This window comes from Trachemys scripta, chromosome 5 (genome assembly GCF_013100865.1).
Source record: "Trachemys scripta elegans isolate TJP31775 chromosome 5, CAS_Tse_1.0, whole genome shotgun sequence".
Classification (NCBI taxonomy): Eukaryota; Metazoa; Chordata; order Testudines; family Emydidae; genus Trachemys; species Trachemys scripta.
In genome coordinates, this window is record NC_048302.1 from 126,912,160 (window position 1) to 126,932,488 (window position 20,329).

Here is a 20,329-nt window from a genome sequence, read left to right on the forward strand (position 1 = left end):
CTGTTGGCTGTTCTGGTGCCACAGCGGCCTCTGGTGGGCAAAAGGCGGAACTGCAGCACTTGTGGAGCAGAATTTTTTTTTTTTTTTTTTTGCAGAAAAGAAAATTCTGTGAGACACATGAATTCTGTGTGTGCGCAGTGGATCGGAATTCCCCCAGGAGTATAAGTAGATGAAACATTTCAGAGGGTCCCCACCCAAACTAAAAACAAATATCACACACTTAACCCTCTGAGAGGGTGCAATCAACACTGTATTATTGGGAGCATAGATGCTGAGTTTTGTTTTTGCAGGTGGATGCTTTTGAAGAGGTGTGTGTGTTTGGGGGGCACTCTGCCAGTTTTGAGGGGAGGCTATTTTCAACATTTTTATACACTTTTCATATTCTAGTTACTGAATGTACATCTATCATTGGTCTCCTATTTTAATAATGATCCAATTGTTATGAACTACATAATTACATTCTCCTGAATTACAGTATATTAAAATCATTGCAGTGATCTAAAAGCTGTCATCACTAATGTCCCAGTTTAAAAAATAACATCTCATTGTAGCTTTCTGGATGAAACTGTCAGTAATCTTATTTACATGTAGGTTCCCTGGTATTGTTCTGATGACGTTAAAGACAACTACATTATTCAGTTGCATCTGTCCCATTGATGACTGGAGATAATTTTTAAGTCTTCTGAAGCTGGAGAATGAATTCAGGATGATACAGGCACTGTGAGAAGGATTCTTATCAATTTGCAGTTCTCTGGAAACAGTGCTTCCTAAGTACTGCAAAGGACTCCAGGATCTCTTTCTTGATGGGTAACAGCTAATCTAGGCACCATCACTTTGTATGTATGTGCATTACTTTGCATTTAATATTGTATTTCATCTGCCATTTTGTTGTCAAGTCACCCAATTTTGTGAGACACCTTTGCAGTCTGTTTGGGACTTAACTATCGTGAGTAATTTTTGTATTATCTGCATACTTTGTCACCTCACTGTTTATCCCTTTTTGCATATCATTTGTTAATATGTTGAACAGCATTGGTCCCAGAACAGTACAAGCTCCTCGGGGGACACCACTATTTACTTATTTCCATTCTGAAAATGGACCATTTATTCCTACCCTTTGTTTCCTAACTTTTAACTGGAGTGCCTGGGAACGCTTTCAGGATCACCTAACAATCCTTAATTCAATTTAAAATGACCAGCCTTTTATCGTAATCACCCTGCCTCTGATTATAAACTAAATCCCTACCTCAGGGACAGAAGTTGTTAGCAGCACAGAAATCAGATTCCACACTCAAGCTCTGACTCCTGGGTGCTGAGCACCCTCTATTTTTTTTCCGTGGGTGCCTGAGCCCCGGAGCACCCCCGGAGTCGGCGCCTATGGTTGGGAGAAACATTTGTATCTACAGATGGGGAGTCAGGCCACCATCACAACTAAGCATTATTTAATGTGGAACAGCATAGTGTCCATTGCCACAGCACCACTATTAACTCTAACAGGTGCAGAAGAAGGATGGTTGTCCCTTCCATTTCCTATTCCCCACCCAGAGCAACTTTGGCACAGCTACTCAAACAAAGAGCATAAGCAGAAATTGGTAGAGTGATGCAAAGGACTCCTTATCCTAAATCAAGAGACAGTTCAAAATTCCAGACCCTGATAATCCAAGAAGTTTGAGTTACTTTTTGATATTTGTGAATCAAGCAGCTTAGATGAAGGAATCAGAAATCTATACTAACAAGCGTTAAGTAACAGAATATAGACTTTACAGTTTGCTGTAAAGAGCAAGTGTTTGAAAATAGATTTCTTCATATGCATAGTAACTAGCCTAGATGAATTTTAAAAATATAATAAAATAATAATAATAAATGGAGATATCCTATCTCCTAGAACTGGAAGGAACCTTGCAAGGTCATCGAGTCCAGCCCCTTGCCTTCACTAGCAGGACCAAAGTACTGATTTTGCCCCAGATCCCTAAGTGGCCCCCTCAAGGATTGAACTCTCAACCCTGGGTTTAGCAGGCCAATGCTCAAACCACTGAGCTATCCCTCCCCCATGTTCAGTGTTCTCTTCATTCTAAAACACAGGCCATCCGAGCTGCCCTTTAACTGTTCTGGGCTCTCAGAGTTACTAACCAACTACACATACTTTCCCTTTTAGAAATATTCATCATGCTATTCACTTTTTGTCCAAGAGCCAGCAACACAAGCTGACAAAGCCCCAGCAATACCACTAATAAGAGCACTGATGTTACCTGTTAAAATGGGGAGGAGGGGAGGAATGCAAAATCACAGTCAACCTCAGATTTATATTTGTCTTTTTTGTACATTTGCAAGATGACATGGTAGTTAAAACGCCATTGGCTTGTCTATGGAAATGCTCTCACTACAGACTACCATTAGAACAGCAATACTGGTGTTATCCCTGCTGAGAAAAGAGAAGGAAAATAAAAGGTCTAATATCAACAGCCTCAGGAGGCCTCAGTGCATTTACCTAGAGTGAAGTCAGTGGTAAGAAATTTAATGGCGCTAAGGGGAAGGAAAGCGGATGGCACAATACTCAAGGCTGTTACAAACCACATAAAATAAATTCTGACCACTGGATGAGACTTAATTTACAGAAATTTCAGCCAAACTTTCATATATGGTAACTAAGTCTCAGTAGTCAATGCAGAAAAAAATCTTAATGTGACTAAAACCAATGGTCTGAAAGCAGAGAAGTCTGTATCAGGCAATAAAACCATCTCCCATTAACTAAATCCCAGTTTTAAAAAAGCTTTAGAACTCTCTTAGTCCAAAGATACCAAGACTATACATAAGCCCACATTTCAGAGTCAAAATGGAAAGTGCATTTTATAGGTGAATAGACAAAGTAAATAAATAAATAAATAAATAAAAACCCAACTACCCTGTTACATTTGGTCCAAAAAATCAGATGAGTTATTCATGTGACCATTGGGGGCATACTGCAGCTTGTAGTTAGAATAGGATGAACACAGCAACTCCTTCAACCACAAGTTTTTCCTCAAAGTTTTAACCACGTTTGATAGGACTGTGTTCATGCCCTTTGGTGTTCAGTTTCTATGAACGTGCTAGCCAAAGGGATTACTGACAAGGATGACACAAAAAGCACAGAATATTCATGGAATACACATTTGAGATTTGGAACAGTATTTTTGCCCTGGAAACCAAATTCATCCAGTCAGGACAAAAAAGGTAGCATGGTAGCTTCTTGGAAAGTTCATAGGGCAGGGATTCAATTATCCAATCAAAATAGAGGGGCAGATGACAAGAAAGGCATAACAAGAATCAACAGCTGGAAGTTAAATGCAGAACATTTGAATTTTGAAATAAGGCACACATTTACAACAGCGAGGGTAATGAACCACTGGAACAAACTACCAGTCTCCTGAAGTCTTCAAATCAATGGATGCCTTTCTGGAGAATATTCTTTAGTCAACACAAGTTATTGGGCTCAACACAGGAGTAACTGGGTGAAGTTCTCTGGCATGTATTATACAGTGAGTCAGACTTGATGATCTAATAGTCCGTTCTGGCCTTGAACTCTGAATCTATAACTTGAAATCACCTGGTTTTCTGAGATTTTTAGAAGGTTGAGAGAAGGTTAATGCTAAACAGAAGGCATCGCAGTAGACATCTCACCTAAATAGACACTAGACTCTGTGGCTCCTCTGGCAGCTTCCACAAGATCCTCTTCATCTTCTAGGGCCTCTTTGTTAGCGGTGTAACTTGTATCATCAAAAAGACTGATGGGAAAGACTTTCCCATCTCTAACCAGCCAAGCAGAAGCAATTGGAGTGCAAAACTGAAGAGTAAGGAAGGAAAGGGCAATTTAAAATAACCTGATAACTTAACAGAGATTTGTTCTAAATAACTCTTATGCTTGAAAATCCCTGGTTCAATTCGTAGCCGCTCAGTAGCTCAAAATATAAAACTTCAATACAAAACACTACAGGGAGATACATTTTTTTCCACCTCAGCAGATGTGCATTAAATCAAAATGCATGATATTCTTCTGTAATTCTGTAAAACTTCAATTTCCATAACATTTAATACTTTCCCATGTCCGGTACCTGGTATTCCCATTCCAGATGTCCTCCCTGCTTATTAAAAGCCATAACCTTCCAGTCAGCTACTGAAACCTTTATCACTGTATCCTTCATCACAGCCTCCTGCTCCTCCACATCCGAAATGATTTTAGACTCTTCTTTGTTTATACTTGATTTAAAATTGCTCTCAATAAATCCCACGCTAGTTTCGACATCTGGGACATAACGCAGTTCAAAGTGGCCAACACTAAAATTCCACCTTAAAATGAAAAAGAAAAAGGGTTTCTAGAAAAGAGGTTTAAAAGGAAACCCCAACCACCCATCTTAGAAATCTGTAAATGAAAATTGATATGACATGTCACTAGCATTTCTGCAGTAAATTCAGTGATAGTCCACTGAACTAAACTGCACCTCTAGAGCGAGTGTTAAAACACACTTAACTGTGCTATTTCCAGAATGCAAGACACAAAACAAGTGTACAGTTTTTTCCCACCAAAAATGATTTATTATGAGTTGAGAAGTTGAAGTAATTAAAGAGACATTAAAGTTTGATGGGGAAGGGAGGAAGGGGAGGCAAGCATTAAGGACTATATCAGTCAGTTAAATACCAGTGTAGCTGTTTACCCAGGAAGACCTTATCAGAGAATAGCAACAAATACATTAGAATTTAAGAACTTTACAGTACTTTAAAATAAGCTCTTTAGGCATATAGCAGCTTTTCTTAAATATCAAGCAATTTACAACTTGTGAAATTTTATGCTAGTTGTAGAGATGGGATTCTGGGGACAAAGCAAACGACGACTGAAATTTGTTGATAAAGTACATCAGTGTAACTAGAACTGATCATCCCCTAATCTAACCTATCTAGAAAGAAGGTGGATTTTTTGTAGACAGACTATATCAGCAATGTGGGTCGGGATAGTACTGTATCCTAGATGCCAGAGATCCATTAGCTTTATGGTACAAATAAACAAAGGCAGAAATATTGAGAACTATTAACGTGAATAGAAAGACTGTGCAGAACAATGCTAGAACTGTCAAGACACTCATAGTTTTGACAGCAGTTCACACTGAATGACAAAGGGGCGAAATACTTATTCATAAGTAACAATGGGTTTGGGTGCCCAAAGATATATAGGACCATATTGTAAACTTACCAGGCCCCAGAGACTGCCAATTTAAAACGTATATATTTATATATAAAATATGTTCAACTTTTATCTTTTTCTACTGAAATTTATAAAAAAGCTACTATTGAGGACCAAAATCAAAGCGACCATATAAACACTCCCTACAATGTTGCCAGGGAAAGAACTGCTTTTGATCTCTCACTATGTTTTTTAACCATATGAAATAGGTGCCTATAGAAGTTTTTTTAAGTTTAAATATAGAAAGTGTAGGTGAGGAGGGCAGACAGCCATTTTTGACTTGATTCTGATCAACGGGGAGGAATTGGTAGAGAATCCGAAGGTGAAAATGATCAAGAAGTGATAGATTTCATTATTCCAAGGAAAGGAAGGAGGGAAAGTGGCAGAATAAGGACACTGGACTTTAAAAAAGCAGACTTGAACAAAGAACTGGTAAATAAGGTCCGACAGGAAGGAAACCTAAGGGAAAGAGTTCAGGAGAACTCAGTTTCTGAAAGCAACAGTATTAGAGGCACAACTACAAAATTATACTGAGGTGAAGGAAAGATAGGAAGAATAGTAATAGGCCAAGATAGCTCCATCAGGAACTCTTTAATGACCTGAAAAATCAAAGAATCCTACAAAATGTGAAAATATGGACCAATTGCTCCGAGGAGTGCAAAGAATAGCACAAGTAGGGACAAATTCAGAAAGGCTAAGGCACAAAATTACATCTAGCAAGGGACATAAAAGGTAACAAGAGGGTCAATAAATATATTTGGAGCAAGAGAAAGATGAAGGAAAGTGTAGGTTCTCTACTTAATGAGGAAGAAAAGCTAATAAAAGATGACATCAAGAAGGTTTAATGCCTGTTGGCTTCATTCTTCACTAAAAATGTTAATTGTGACCAGATGCTTAACACAATTAATATTAATAAAAAGGGAGAAGGAACACAAGCCAAAATAGGGAAAGAACAAGTTAAAAAAATATTTAGATAAGTTAGATGTACTCAAGAAGATGGGGCCTGATGAAAGTCATTCTAGGGCAATGGTTTTCAAACTGTGGGTCGCGACCCAGTACTGGGTCGTGGAATGTAAGGCACTGGGTCGCAGTGGCTCTGGTCAGCACTGCTGACCGGGCCGTTAAAAGTCCCGTCGGCGGTGCTGCCCAGCTAAGGCAGGCTAGTCCTTACCGGTTCTGACATAGTGCTGCACCCAGGAAGCGGCCAGCAGCAGGTCCAGCTCCTAGGCAAGGGGGCCACAGGGTTCTGTGCGCTGCCCCCACTTCAAGTACCGGCTCTGCACTCCCACTGGCCGGGAACTGGCCAATGGGAGCTGGGAAATGTGGTGCCTGCGGGCGAGAGCCATGCTGAGCCACTTGCGCGCCTCCACCTAGGAGCTGGACATGCTGCTGGCCGCTTCTGTGGAGCAGCACGGTCTGCAGTGCCAGGACAGGCAGGAAGCCTGCCTTAGCACCTCCACTGCACCGCTGACCGGAGCTGCCTGAGATAAGCCTGCACCCCAATCCCCTACCCCAGACCAGAGCCCCAGACCTGAGGCCCCCCCAAACCCCTCACCCCCAGCCCTACCCCAGAGCCTGCACCCCCAGCCCAGAGCCCTGACTCCCTCCTGCACCCCAAGTCTCTGCCTCAGCTCTGAGCCCCCTCCTGCACCCCAAACCCCTCATCCCCTGCACTCCAACCACCTGCCCCAGCCCTGAGCCCCTCCCACACCCCAATCTCCTCACCCCCAGCTCCGCTGGGTGCACAACTAGTTGAAATACCATTCTCAAAAAGTTATTGATGGTTCACTTTCCAACTGGGAGGGCATATCAAGTGGGGTCCTGCACTATTCAGTATTTCATTAATAACGTGGATAATGAAGTAGAGAGTCTGCTTATAAAATCTGTAGATAACATCAAACTGGGAGGGGTTGCAAGCACTTTGGAGGACAAGATTAAAATTCAGCGGGATCCTGACAAATTGGTGAACTGATCTGAATTCAACAAGATGATATTCAATAGAAGCCACATGCAAAGTACTTCACTTAGGAAGTTAAAAATCTATGATTCTAGGATATATGATCCCATATAAAATAAGTGCATGGGTATGGCTGCATTAAGAATTACTGTGCACTATTCTGGTCTCCATGGCTTTGTAAGTAATACAGAGAAGCTGTAATAGGCTGTAAGTGATCAGCCAAAATAAAGGGATTTGAGAATAGGGTTTAAAGGACTAAAGAAATAAGCATTATTTTTAAAAGAGTTATGTTGAAAATGACAAGTGTAAACATTGAGTATAAAAATATACAAAAGGTTATTAAGGTAAAGAGGTGGGGAAAAGAACATTGAAAAATAGCAATAAAACCAGGAGCAACTTGCTTAAGTTGGAAAAGGACACATTTCAATTTGTATACTTGGAAATACTTGTAATAGTTAGGATGAGCAGAGTGGTAGTGTTTCCATAGTTTGGCATCTTTGGCAAACTCATTAGACATAGTCAAGTCTAAGGAAAAGTCATTCCCATTTGATATAGGAAGGGTAGACTAAATGTCCAGGTACCTTCTTACTTCATCTATGACACAACTGGAGACAGAGCCCTGGTCTACGGACCTACTCACTGTGGTGTCTTCACTACGGTGAGTCGACTACTGCCGCTCCCCAGTCAACTCTGCCTGTGCCTCTCACGGTGGTGGAGTACAGGAGTCGACGGGAGAGCACTCGGGGGTCAATTTATCGCATCTAGGCTAGAGGCGATAAATCGACCCCTGCTGGATCGATTGCTAACTGCCAATCCAGCGGGTAGTGTAGACATACCCTGAGGTTAGAGAGATTTCCTCAAAAAGTTAGAAAGCACAGGGTAAGAATCCAAATAACAGAAGTCTGGCAGGTCTCTAGTGGGAAAGCTAAAACCCCAGAAATTCCCAATTCAATAGGGGTAAAAGAATATCAAATCCTGAAGCAATAAGAATTAAAAGACGTGTTTGTTGCCACTCACTACTGTCACACTGTCTTAAGAACAGCTCTAAGACCACAAACTGTACTCATACATACTTCTCATTGCCACTACGTGGCCCGACAGCACGGACTGTTTTCTGGGTTCGATGCAGGAGAAGAATATCTTCTTGTTCTGTTTCATCATCATCCCAGCGGCGACAGCCTATAGCTGAGCATATGTACTTCACCTAAGGGAGAAGAAAAGAAATTCACATAAGCTTGGAACATCAACGTGAATGCAAACTAGGTATCTCAATGATGACATTCAAAGTCAACAAATCTTTGGAGAATTTTTCGGCTCCTTACGAGCAAAATGATTTAGAGACATAGGCCAACATTTAAAAAACTAGTAGTCATTTTGGGGTTCTTAATTTTTGGGTGGCCAATCTGATTCAACCTGAGACACCTTAAAAAGGCCTTTATTTTCAGGTGATGGGTACTCAGAGAGCTGCGATTTTCAGAAAGTGCTAATAAGTCTCTGACTGGGGACCTAAGAATCACTAGTCACTTTTGGAAATCTTGGTTTTAAATTCTTAGCAAATTCTTATGCGACTTATACAGAAGTCACAACTCCACCACGATCAATACTTCTCCATTTCTCCCATCATATGCTGACAAATAGAAAGATTCAGAAAACCGCTTCCATAAGACTCCCAAAGCCCAATTCTGATGTCACACTACTTTCACAATGTAGCTCCAATGACTTCAAACCAGCTACTCCCGATTTATACCAGTGTAACGGATCAAGTGTTGAGACAACAGTTTTCTTGTCTACTGAATAGATAACACTCTTTCAGTGCTGCCTAGTCAGCCTGGAGAGTGATTAAGAGTATCACAATCTACCTGCTGCAGTAGGGCACTGACTTTAGCATTCCTAATCCTAGGGGAGCTAGACTGGAAATCATTTTCCCAATTCAGGTCTTCCAAGTGGGCAATTTTAATTTAGGAAGGTGGGTGGCAATCTCCCCTCTAGGAAGCCTTAATCCCTTCGTCAGTACCATCCTGCAAAATGCTATACAGTAACTCCTCACTTAACATTGTAGTTATGTTTCTGAAAAATGCGACTTTAAGTGAAATGATGTTAAGCAAATCCAATTTCCCCATAAGAATCAGTGTAAATGGGGGGGGGGGGTGTTAGGTTCCAGGGCAGCTTCCCCTACTCTGCAAGCACCAGGGGCAGGGGGCTCAACCCTCAGCCTGCCCACTCCACTCTTTCCCCCCAACCCCCTCCCCCCTTGACCCGCCTCCCCTTTACTTCGCACTGCGTCCTGGCTCCTCCCCACCCTTCTAAATGCTGCAAGCCAGCTGATTGCTGGGTTCCGGAGGCAGGGGAGGAAGGGGAGAGACGCACCGAGTCCTTGCTCCTCCCCTCTCCCTTCTGCCCGGGGCAATCAGTTGGCTTGTGGCGTTTACGAGTCAGGAGGGAGGACGGAGGACTTGGCGCAGGCTCCCCCTCCCTCCCTCCTTGCCTCCTGCCTGGGGCAATCAGCTGGCTTGCGGCATTTGGGAGGCAGAGGGAGCTAGCACGCGGAGTCCTCGCTCCTCTCCCCTCCCTCCTAAACGCCACAAGCCAGCTGATTGCCGTGGGCAGGATGTGTGTGGGGGGGGAAAGACGCTGATCTGCGGGGTCTGCCGGCGGGCGGGAGGGTAGGGAGGCTGCCAGCTGTGAAGAAAGCAGGCAGCCAAACAACGTAAGAGTGGAGCATTGCACAACGTTAAAGGAGTATGTTCCCCAATTGATCAGCAACGTAACAACAAAATAACGTTAAGCGGAACGACTTTAAGTGAGGAGTTACTGTAAGTCACTAACTCTGTGGCCAAAGGCGGCTGGGCACTCTTCCCTGTTCAGAGCAACTCTGCTTCTCTGAATTCTAGCCAGAAGTCGAAGAAGAAACCCAAAAAGCTCTTTTCCCCCTCCCCTGCCCCCCGAGAAGGATGCAAACATCATCTGCAGCATATACAGTGCAACTGTCAACCAGAGATTCAAAGGGAACCCATGCACTCCTCTACTGTGCAGTCCCAGGTCTTCAACATCACGATCTTTAGCGACTGCTGTATACCATTCCCCGAAGGTGTACTACATTCCAGCCTGCTGCACTAAAACACCTGGTTGATTTAAAGAGAGCTGGCCAATAAAAAAAAAAAATAAATAAATACTAGTTTATTGAGAAATGTTCACAAAATGTAGAAGGTTCAGTTCAAAATAGAACCACTTTATTTTTTTTCAATTCTCCATCCAGCTTTTTCACCCCACAAGAAAAACACTCTCAAGATTGATTTTAGCAAAAATTTGGTTTTTGCTAAGCAAACTTTAGACAATCATTTGACCAGTATTCAATCAACATTTTGAAGACATAGAAAGGCACACTTTTTTTTTCATAAAAAACAAAATATTTCAACAATGTGGACAATTTGTGAATTTTTTAAAAGTTGCTTTTTGATAAATAAAATAAAATATCTTCTGTAGGCAGTCAGTGGGTAGTTCTACTAGTTATCTTGTATGACTTTAGAAAGTGTAAATAATAGTTCTTATAACAAGTACTAAAATAAACTTGCCATAAATAAGCGCAGGTCTACCCAGATATTATCTCTCTCTCTCTCTCACACACACCCCTACCCTTTTCAGCTTGCTCTAAATTGTTTGGGTTTTTTTGATTACAGAATAGAAAACCTAAATTGAAATTCATGTACCATCTAATTCTTTCTTGAAAATTTGGGAGGCTGAATGACAGAATACCCATCAAGGATAAGTTTATTCCAAACCCAGACACCAGCAGGACTTGTTGACCAACGAAGTTGCAAAGCTAATCAAATCTTGTGTGAGTCACGCAGTTTTACACTAGAATTAGATCTCAAGTTCTAAACCCTCCTGCCCCCGCTCCCCTCCCCCATTCCATTTTTAGAAACAGTTCTCAAAAATACATATACAAACACACCAACTTCCCCATTGTCAAATGTTTACCTTTCCCGAGTATGAGCTCAGCCCATATGTGGTCAGGGACTTTCCCCCAACCAAAACCACGTCATCTCCAAATTTGTAGGACGACTCTAGCAGCGATTCAACTGTGAAAGGAACAGCTTCCATGCTCTCTCGATCACGATCCCACTGGAAAAGATCTCCATCCAAGGAAGGAATGATCATCTTATTCCCAAATACCTAAAAGCATTAAATAAAACTGAGTACACAACAACACACACATAATGCCATAGAGCCAGAAACGTTTTTCTCAGAATCAAGTATGGTGTTAGATGACAGCATACCTTAATTTTTTCCCAACTATCAGAAAGGCAAACTGTCAGAAATAAAGTTAACTGAGTGTTTGTGTGTACATTTAGACCAAAACCAAAAACTATTAAACTTCCCCTGTTCAATTTCTAAAAGGGAAAAAAAATGGGTTAGTGCTTTGTGCCAGGTTTTAAGGGATTGCTAAATTTATAATAAAGTTCAGTCAGCTGATGGGATAGCATTCATCTACTTTGTGTAAAATATATGATACTAATGGAAAACAATGATGATATTTCTATAGGAGGGTGAACAGCCATTACTACATGCATTTTGTGATGCTTTCAAAAGAGAGTTGTTATATTATATTATAAATATCACATTGCCTTTGCCCTCTGCTCTTTTAAGAGCCCATTGGCTGATACTTATGAACCCTACCTTTCCTTGCAGTATGGTTAGGAGACAATCCCATGAAAGGGAAAATTGTGAAGCAATATGGGAACCCTCTCTAATTTAGACCATTGTGCCTTCATATTTATTGAGCTCCAGAAAGTACATTAACCCTGCTGGGCCTTAACAATGCTGTGACTGGTGTACAGGATAAATTCAGAGTTTGGGTTTTATTTCTGAATTTCTTGCTTCCTACACCTGTAGGTCTAACCCCTCCCCCCGGAAACACACACCACCATCACACACAAAACATTGTTCAACTAAATTTTAAGTATTTCATTTTCAACATACAGCAGGTCAAATAATCCTCAAAGGAGTAGAGAATTCAGTTTCCAGTACATTCAGATTTTCATGGAGATCATAGGTCGGAAGTATGACTCACTGTCAATGAGTACCTGGGGACTGATTAACAATCTTAACATCCTGATAGATCTCAACTAATTCTATGGAGCCGCAATGGCTCTGCTGTGCCAAGAATAACTGGAAACTAATCTTCAAATTCTTAACTCTTCAGTATGTGGATTAACATGACAAACCTTAATGCTATTTCAGAACCATTGTCTCTTTTGTCAATGCCCAACAACATAATCTCATTGAATTCACATACTATGAAGTGCAAGTGCAAGGAAAACATCTGGCATACTAGATTAGTGATCTTCCAACAGAGCCAAAGACGACCCATACTTTACATTTCATATTTCCAAGTAGATAAAAAAAATTTACAGAACCAATCTAACAAAATACTTTTCATGGCTTCTTATACACTGTAAAGCTGCAAAAAACAAACCCAATATATTTAAATATCACTCCTTTGCAGGTCACTCTTAAGGGATTTGTCCAAGGCTATAATGCAATTTAGTTACAGAGCCAAGGACAGAGCCTGAAGTCCTACCTCCCTAGCCTTGCCACTAGACAGAACAGCATCTAAGACATTTGTGTAGAATCTTCCACTTATGCTACCACCAGTTCAGCTATAGACAAGACTTTGGTGGTTTCTAGCATTTACTATATATCAATTAAACCTGCAAGCTAAAGTTACTAGGTATAAACAAAGCCTTATCAAAATTAAAAATATGAATAAAAATCAACTCAGCAATAATAAACTGATCTTACTCTCAGTAAAAATGAAATAGCAAGATGCCAGCCAACATTTTATATGGTCTCACTGTGCTTTAATGATTTTCTTTATTTATATCTGGGTCCATAGTTCAAATTCTAGCATGACCAGAACTTATGAAATTTAACCAAAGTGAAATTTAACCAAAGTGAAATTCACAGTAGGTTTTCCCATTCATAACCAGCACAGCAATTAAGTGCTCACACTGATAAAGCAAGTCCTAAACAAAAAATACCCCATTTGAGAGTTTAGGTCTTTAGAACTGAGCAAACCAGAGAAGCTTTACTTTGTGTCTCAACTCCCAAGTATCTAAAAAGAAACTCCAGCTAGGAAAATAATATTTAAAAAAAAAAAAGCAGAGCTTTGCACAAACCTAGACACAGAAGTTCATGACATCTTTCCTTTGCATAGTTATTTACTAAAAACATTTAATTGGCATAGGTAATTAAAATAAAGTCCTGCTAGTGTATGAGGTACACTACAAAGCAGAGTAAGTTATGTTTCCAAATTCAAGAATTTACAATATAAAACAGGAAAGACAAAAATGGGATATCCAGTCAGGTACGGAGGAGCAAGATGCATGAAAAATGTTGCATTTTGATTTACTGCTTGTATATAATTAAAAAACCCTATATAGTAACTAAGGAAAACAAGTACTTACACAATACAGATCTATAGCAACATGTGGTTAAGTAAAGTAATGAGAGAATTAACAGTTTGAAAGTTGCTATTTAAAATCATTAAAGAAGATTGCTCTCATGAAATACAGACGAGGACTTTGCAAGGTATCTTTCTCAAAATAAGACTAACAGATGATCACATGCTTTCAGGCGTCAAAGTTGCATCTTGAACAGAATTTGAGCCAATTTTAAAAGTTAGATTTTTGCGCAGTATAGAGGAGTTAAGAATTACAACACATCTGTTTCATAGCATAAGTTTGTTCATTGATATTTATAACGCGGTAATTTTTTGGTGAAGGATTCCAAACTATTATGTGATGGCATAAAGCCTTTCAAATGTACAGTTTATAAGAATGTAGTGAATCAAGTGGTCCATCACTACTCGAGAATTTATGGACATTCTACTTTCACCCATCCAACTAATTACAGCACTGAAGAGTTCTCGTGGGTTGGTGTTACTCAGTTTTGCACATGCAGACTTGAATACTAAGGCATTTAAACCACTTTCTCCCAAAATGTACAAGTCTAAGGACATTGATAAAGAGCAGGTCTGAGACGGTTAGGTCTGGTCAGCAGGTGCCTGAAAATAAAATAAAAATCAGTTGACCAGACTGCAGCGCCATTATGTTGGTGAGCTCTTACTCTTGCATTTACAGTCAATGGGACTACTCACATGAGTAAGTGCTCAACAGCACGTTTGTCCTTCTGTATATTTACATTGGTATGAAACAGTTCATGGAATAAGAAATATGAAGACTGAATGACAGATACTATTATGTCGCAAGTTCTCCTTTGTAATCAGTTCTTCAACAGAACTAATGCTGAAATAGCTTCTGTACTGTCATTTCAACTAGCTTCAGAGACCAAAACAGATTTATTATATTACACCATCTGTTTAACAGAGGTAAATCTGAATATAGAAGGACACTTTTGTCTTTTGTTTGTTTTTTTCAGTGCATCTATACTCCGCAGTTCTGAAGCAGGTTTGAAAGAAACCTTCTGAATTTCTCTCAGTTTAGAATACCTTCAGTTTAGGTATATATATAAAAAAGAGAGAGGGAGAAAGAAAATGTAAGCCATCTTACTTGCAAGGTCTCTACAAAGATAGAGAATTAGTACCAGAATTCATAAGTTATTTCAACTGTTACCCCGTATATCTGAGGAAGCAGAAAGGGACCAATTCCTTGAGAGCAACGAAAATCAGCATCGGCATGCAACTCAGGTAAAGAAATGACATCACCCTCTATCTCAAAAGCATTACCTCACCTCCTAATCCAAGGAGTGAGTCACACAGGCAGTCAGCTGCAAATCTCTTGGCACAGCAAATGTAGGTTACCATGATGCACTTACGCATTCCTCTGATCAGTCAATGTAAATAGCTATTTGTTCAGCTTCACTGGTCAGCAATATGGCACATAATTGTTAAGTGGCGTGTCTTTCAGAAGTAACACTTTAAATACACACTCTAGAGTTCAAATGAGAGTTTTTAAGTTGAAATTCATACATTGGCTGGCAGTATCATACCAAGCAGCCAATTGGAATCAGTCTCTGCACAATCACCAAGCAGGCTGGTGAGGTAATGCAATTTCTAAAAGCCTTAACAAAAGCAAAAAGGCATAACAACAAGAAATGGCACATGCTACCAGGGAATTCATTGTCTAGACTGTTGACTGGAAAGGAGGGCATCGCATGTGAGATTCCGGTACAGGTCGGAACAGGAAAGGGGTAAAGCTACAATTTCATTTTAGAAGGGGCTCAAATGAACAGGCATAAAAGGAATCTAAAGTGCTAAAGCTTCCATAAGCTTCGGATGCATCCGAAGAAGTGAGGTTTTTACTCACAAAAGCTTATGCCCAAATAAATCTGTTAGTCTTTAAGGTGCCACCAGACTCCTTGTTGTTTTTTTAAAGCTTCCATAAGTTATTTAATAGAAACAATATTCCTACGTTTCATTCTATGACCAAAGTCTTGTTGTAGAAAGCAATTATCATGACATGTTCATGTTCAAACACTAGAGCTGGGTGAAATCTGGTGTCAAAATACTGTCAACTCTTCCTGTTTCAGAGTTGCTGAGCTTCCATATGATAGCAAAAATATGGAAGACATTTAAAGTAAAATGTCTTCATTAGGATAAATTTTGATGATTGTACACCAATTTTTTTTTTAAATATATATTTTTTGATTTTCAAGCATATTTTGTTGTGGTCAGTAACAATTCCTTGGGGGACCACTTCCAGCTCCTGATTGGCTGAGCTTAACCCCTATGGTCAATAATGTTAAAAATGTTGAATGATTCTCTATGGCTGTTAGAGAGACATGGTGAACGAGATAAAATCTTTCATTGGACCAACTTCTGCTGGTGAACGAGACAAGGACCAGGTCTACACTACAGACTTATATTGGCATAATTATGTTGCTCAAGGGTGTGAAAAATCCACACCCGAGTGATGTAGTTATATGGCCCTAACCCCCAGTGCACACAGCGCTATGTCAGCAGGAGAGCTTACTTGTCAACATAATCTACCTCTGAGAGAGGTGGTAGCTAACTACTCTCCTGTTGGTGTAGGAGCATCTTCAATTAAGCCAATGGTCCCCAAACTTTTCATGTCACACCCCCCCCCTTAACCCCTCTCCACCCTTCCCTCCCCCACAGCCAGGGCTGGGAGCGGAGCATGGACAGAGATATGGGGCCGAAGCTGGGGCCGCAGCTCGGGGCAGGTCTGGGGCTGGGAGCGGAGCAGCAGCCAGGGACTGAGGCTGGGCCTAGAGCAGAGCTGCAGCCAGGGACTGAGGGCCAAGGCTGGGGGTGGGGCCAGGAATGGAGCCAGGGCTGGGGTTGGGAGCCAGGGAAGGGGGCAGAACGGGGCTGGGTGGCACTCTCTCTCCACCCCCTGTGGGGGCTGGCCTGGGCCCTGTTGCACCCCCTGAATGTTCCTCCCTGCTCCCTAGGGGGGCATGCCCCACAGTTTGGGGACCACTGACAAGTGCTGCAGCTGTGCTAATGCACCATTTTAAGTGTAGACTTCAAGCTTACACAGAGCTCTTCTTCAGGTCTGGGAAAGGTATGCAGAGTGTCACAGCTATCTACAAGATGGAACATAAGGAGTTAAGACATGCTGTAAGAGACCATTCAAAATGAAGCGGGCAGTTAACACCTCTGCAGTCACAGGACAAAGGAGGGTTAGTGGGTTACAGATTGTTATGAGCCATATATCCAGTGTCTTTATTGAGTCCATGATTTTTTGTGCCAAGCAAAGCTATGAATTTAAGATCCCAGGCTCATGTTGTGCAGATTTCTTTAGAAGACAAGGACTGAGAGGTCAGATATGGAGTGATTGCTTTGTGAAAAGTATTCACCCATAAGTGATAGGGCCTTTTTGGCTTATTTCTCTGAGAGATTTCATTCAGGCACAAACAGTGGAAGATATCAAATTTTCTCTATGGCTGAGTCTACAGTAGGGTTTTCTAGCAAAAAGTTTCCCATATTTGCTAACAATGGAGCAGCTTCACTAGTGACAGATCTAGTGTAGATAAAAACCTCCATTGGCTACAGGAGCCTTAACACCATGTCTAAACGAGTTCAGAACAGTTCCAAGTAACATTGTTTGAGCCATGAGCAGCAGTCAGCATTTTCTGCATTAGCATTAACGTTGTCTACGCGGGACTTTTGTTGAAATAAGCCCATCAGGAAGATAGTGTAGCTACACCTTCCCCAGAGCTTATCATCATCAGAACACTCATTCTGCGTGGTCTGCCTTTTTATTTCCATTCATATAGCGTACTGACATTCTCCTCAGGAAAACCAGAACCGTAAAACACCGCATTACCCCTCTGCCTCAGCAAGTAGGAGCTTTGCTGCTGCTAAACTGCTCTTTGATGCTTGAGGCTGTCTGCCTTTCCAGCAAACTCTTTGAGACTACCAGTCAAAACCTTGCCTTGCAGGTAACCATCAGCAAACCCCAGTTTCTGAGCTCCCCAGAGATGTCGCTTTACAGTGTCCAATCCCACTCACTGGACACACACAGAAGTTTGCTCCCTTCAGAGAGACAGCATACACATCAGCTAGTCAGGATAGTGAATGAGTCACTCTGTACTTCAATAGGACAGCACAGATGGTTTATAATAACGCTAAAAACAAAGTAGATTAGTAAATAACAGAGTTAAACAAGACAAAAAGACAGGTATGGTTACAAACAAAAACGAAACATACTTTCTAGTGACTAAAATTTAACATTAGCAAGCTACAATCTTTGCCTAAGCAGCTCTCTCATATCAGGGAACCGGCATCCCTAGTCCTCCAGGCCAGAGTAGCCAATGTTCACAAGCTCAGAGGTTGCTGTTCCCTATGGCCCCTAAGTGACAGATAACTAGAATCTCCTTTTTTGCTCCCCCTTACATTTTCATAACTTTGTTGTCTTTGTCTCAAGAGCCAGGAAGACTTCCTGGGGGTGCAGATTCTTGCCCTCAGTGCGCTTATTAAACTGTTTCTTCCGTTGTTTGTTAGCTTGATTGCTGTGTTACCTTATATGTAAATATACTTTCATTGTCCTCTGCCTTCAATCAAGCCAGTCAGACAGGTAATTCCACATCCCTTTGTCTAGGGCAAACTTGATTTGTGCCCTGCCTTCAAAATAAAAATTTCCAGCACACCTCCATAATTCTTTATATACAACCTGTACAAACATCATGCAATGACTAATGCATCACCAGTTTACATAGGATACCTTACAAGGTACTTTTTGGATACCTATTCTGATAACAAGTGTATTGGGGGTAGTGACTATGTCAGGCCTGATATGAGTTACAGCATAGTGGGCACTGAGGGCTTTTCTTGTACCATTGCTATATACCTTCTAGTTTTGTGAGGCCTACTTCATAATGGGCCCGACACTGCAAAGTGTTAAGCAAGTCCTGGAAGTGCTCAGCACGTTGCAGGACTAAGACCTGCACTTCTGATTGGGCTATCCTGACATTCATTTGCTGCATGCTATTTTCGGCACATGTGCCAAGCGCATTCTCTGTGAACGTATCTGTGCTAGGGACAAATTTCCCACTGAGCAGAGCTGATTACACCACCGTTGTTTCAAATTTTCCTGCCTGTAATACATTAAGAACATTGCATCAAATATCCTCCTGCCTCCTATATATGTACGAAGCCAATCAGGAAATAGGGATCAAGGTATTCTCAGTACACTTTGCCTTCATCATCAAACCATTAGACCACCTTGTACCTGATAGCCAATTGTCCTCCTCTAAAAATATAGAATCTGAGAACAGACAAGACAAAGGTTATGCTAATGAGGCAGAACAAATATTTTAAAGATGTTCTCAGGCAGACTTTGTATATACACAACATGGATAGCTGAATGACAGGCAGATACGGAATTTAGGTGTCACTATGCACTGCTCTTGACGCTAAAGACCACATTGGTACAGTGTCTTAGATTGTTATATTCCCTATGTTATCTAGGAAGTCTCCCCTTTCCTGTTAGAAGCAGGTTTTGTGATACAAGTTCCTTAGCATTATAGGAGTCTTCATTATACAGGCTTTCCATCATAAATGCCTTCATAACCCCCCCCACCCCAAGATAAGTTATAATCAATTCCCAGTATTTCTCAAGAAATTGACGCAAAATCAGCAATGCGAAATGGACATGCTTCTTAATACAGCACAGGTAGACGTACAAGAATCTGCGGAAGCCACCAATAAGCTGACTGACACTTTACGATCCTAATGCTGGTATAAAGTACCAACATACGTAGTGGATCATCTTTCAGCCCAACTCCTGCCAGAGAAACAGACTATCTGGTCATTCCTCAATTTCAAGTTGGTTCGGGGCAGGTGCAGGGACTTAAGTTGTAGGACCTAAGCATGTAGTTCTTCTCTGTCAAAACACGCTGTAGTTCTTTTCAGAAATGTTTGTTTCCTCTCTGTTTGGAGCCATTAATGTCTATTTCCATCATCCGCCCTCTAGTATAGGAGGGAGCAGTGTCCCAAATTTTCTTTATTTTAAACTGTTATTTATAAAGTGTCCTTGAGTGATGTATGTTTTAGAAAGAAAAATAAAATAGGTAGGAGCCAGTTCTGACGACCCAGATTTTTACTTTGCAAACAGCCCTGCAAAATAAGAATCATAATCAGGCAACAATATAACCAGAACGCTTAACATTTCTGTGCTCCCAAATTCAGATCTGCTTGTGAAATCATTAGAACAAAACACTGAAGTAGGGAGATTTTGGTTTTATAGACTGGCTTCTTTTGTGCCAAAGAAAGGTGGTTGATTGGCTGCTTCTGTTTTTCCTCTTAGCCAGATTGTGTTTTTAATTATGTCAATAATGCTTAGAGCCTAACACAGGCATTCTTATGTTTATGGGCTGAAAGCAAAATAAACGGTAAGTGTGCAAAAACCAAGCTGATTTGTTGTGTTTTGAGTGTCTGAGCTCCAGCTAGGACTGAGACTACTGTTCTAATTTCAGAGCATTCATAAGGCTAATAAAGGATATTTAACAATAAACATGAAGGGGTCTTTCTGTGTGGAATGGTGAGAGTTGGTCAAATTTAGTATCTGTAAAACCTGACAACATCCCTTCACATACAAGGTGAAGCATAGGTTCCGTCATACACAAATTATGAGACATTGTATGCCAACTAAGGCTAGAAGTCCATAAACTGA

At 40.9% G+C, this 20,329-nt stretch overlaps 1 protein-coding gene across 2 annotated transcripts in view; it reads right to left on the reverse strand.

The window, feature by feature from the left end:
- Nucleotides 1-20,329, reverse strand: part of EIF2AK3 (eukaryotic translation initiation factor 2 alpha kinase 3) — a 66,098-nt gene that overhangs the window by 25,041 nt on the left and 20,728 nt on the right. For both annotated transcript variants that reach the window (XM_034771586.1, XM_034771587.1), the window contains 4 exons: nucleotides 11,148-11,342; nucleotides 8,243-8,373; nucleotides 4,089-4,323; nucleotides 3,658-3,820 (listed from right to left, as the gene is read on the reverse strand). In XM_034771586.1, coding sequence (XP_034627477.1) covers nucleotides 3,658-3,820; nucleotides 4,089-4,323; nucleotides 8,243-8,373; nucleotides 11,148-11,327 — 709 coding nt within the window. In that variant the 5' untranslated portion in view covers nucleotides 11,328-11,342. The remainder of the gene's footprint in view (nucleotides 1-3,657; nucleotides 3,821-4,088; nucleotides 4,324-8,242; nucleotides 8,374-11,147; nucleotides 11,343-20,329) is intronic.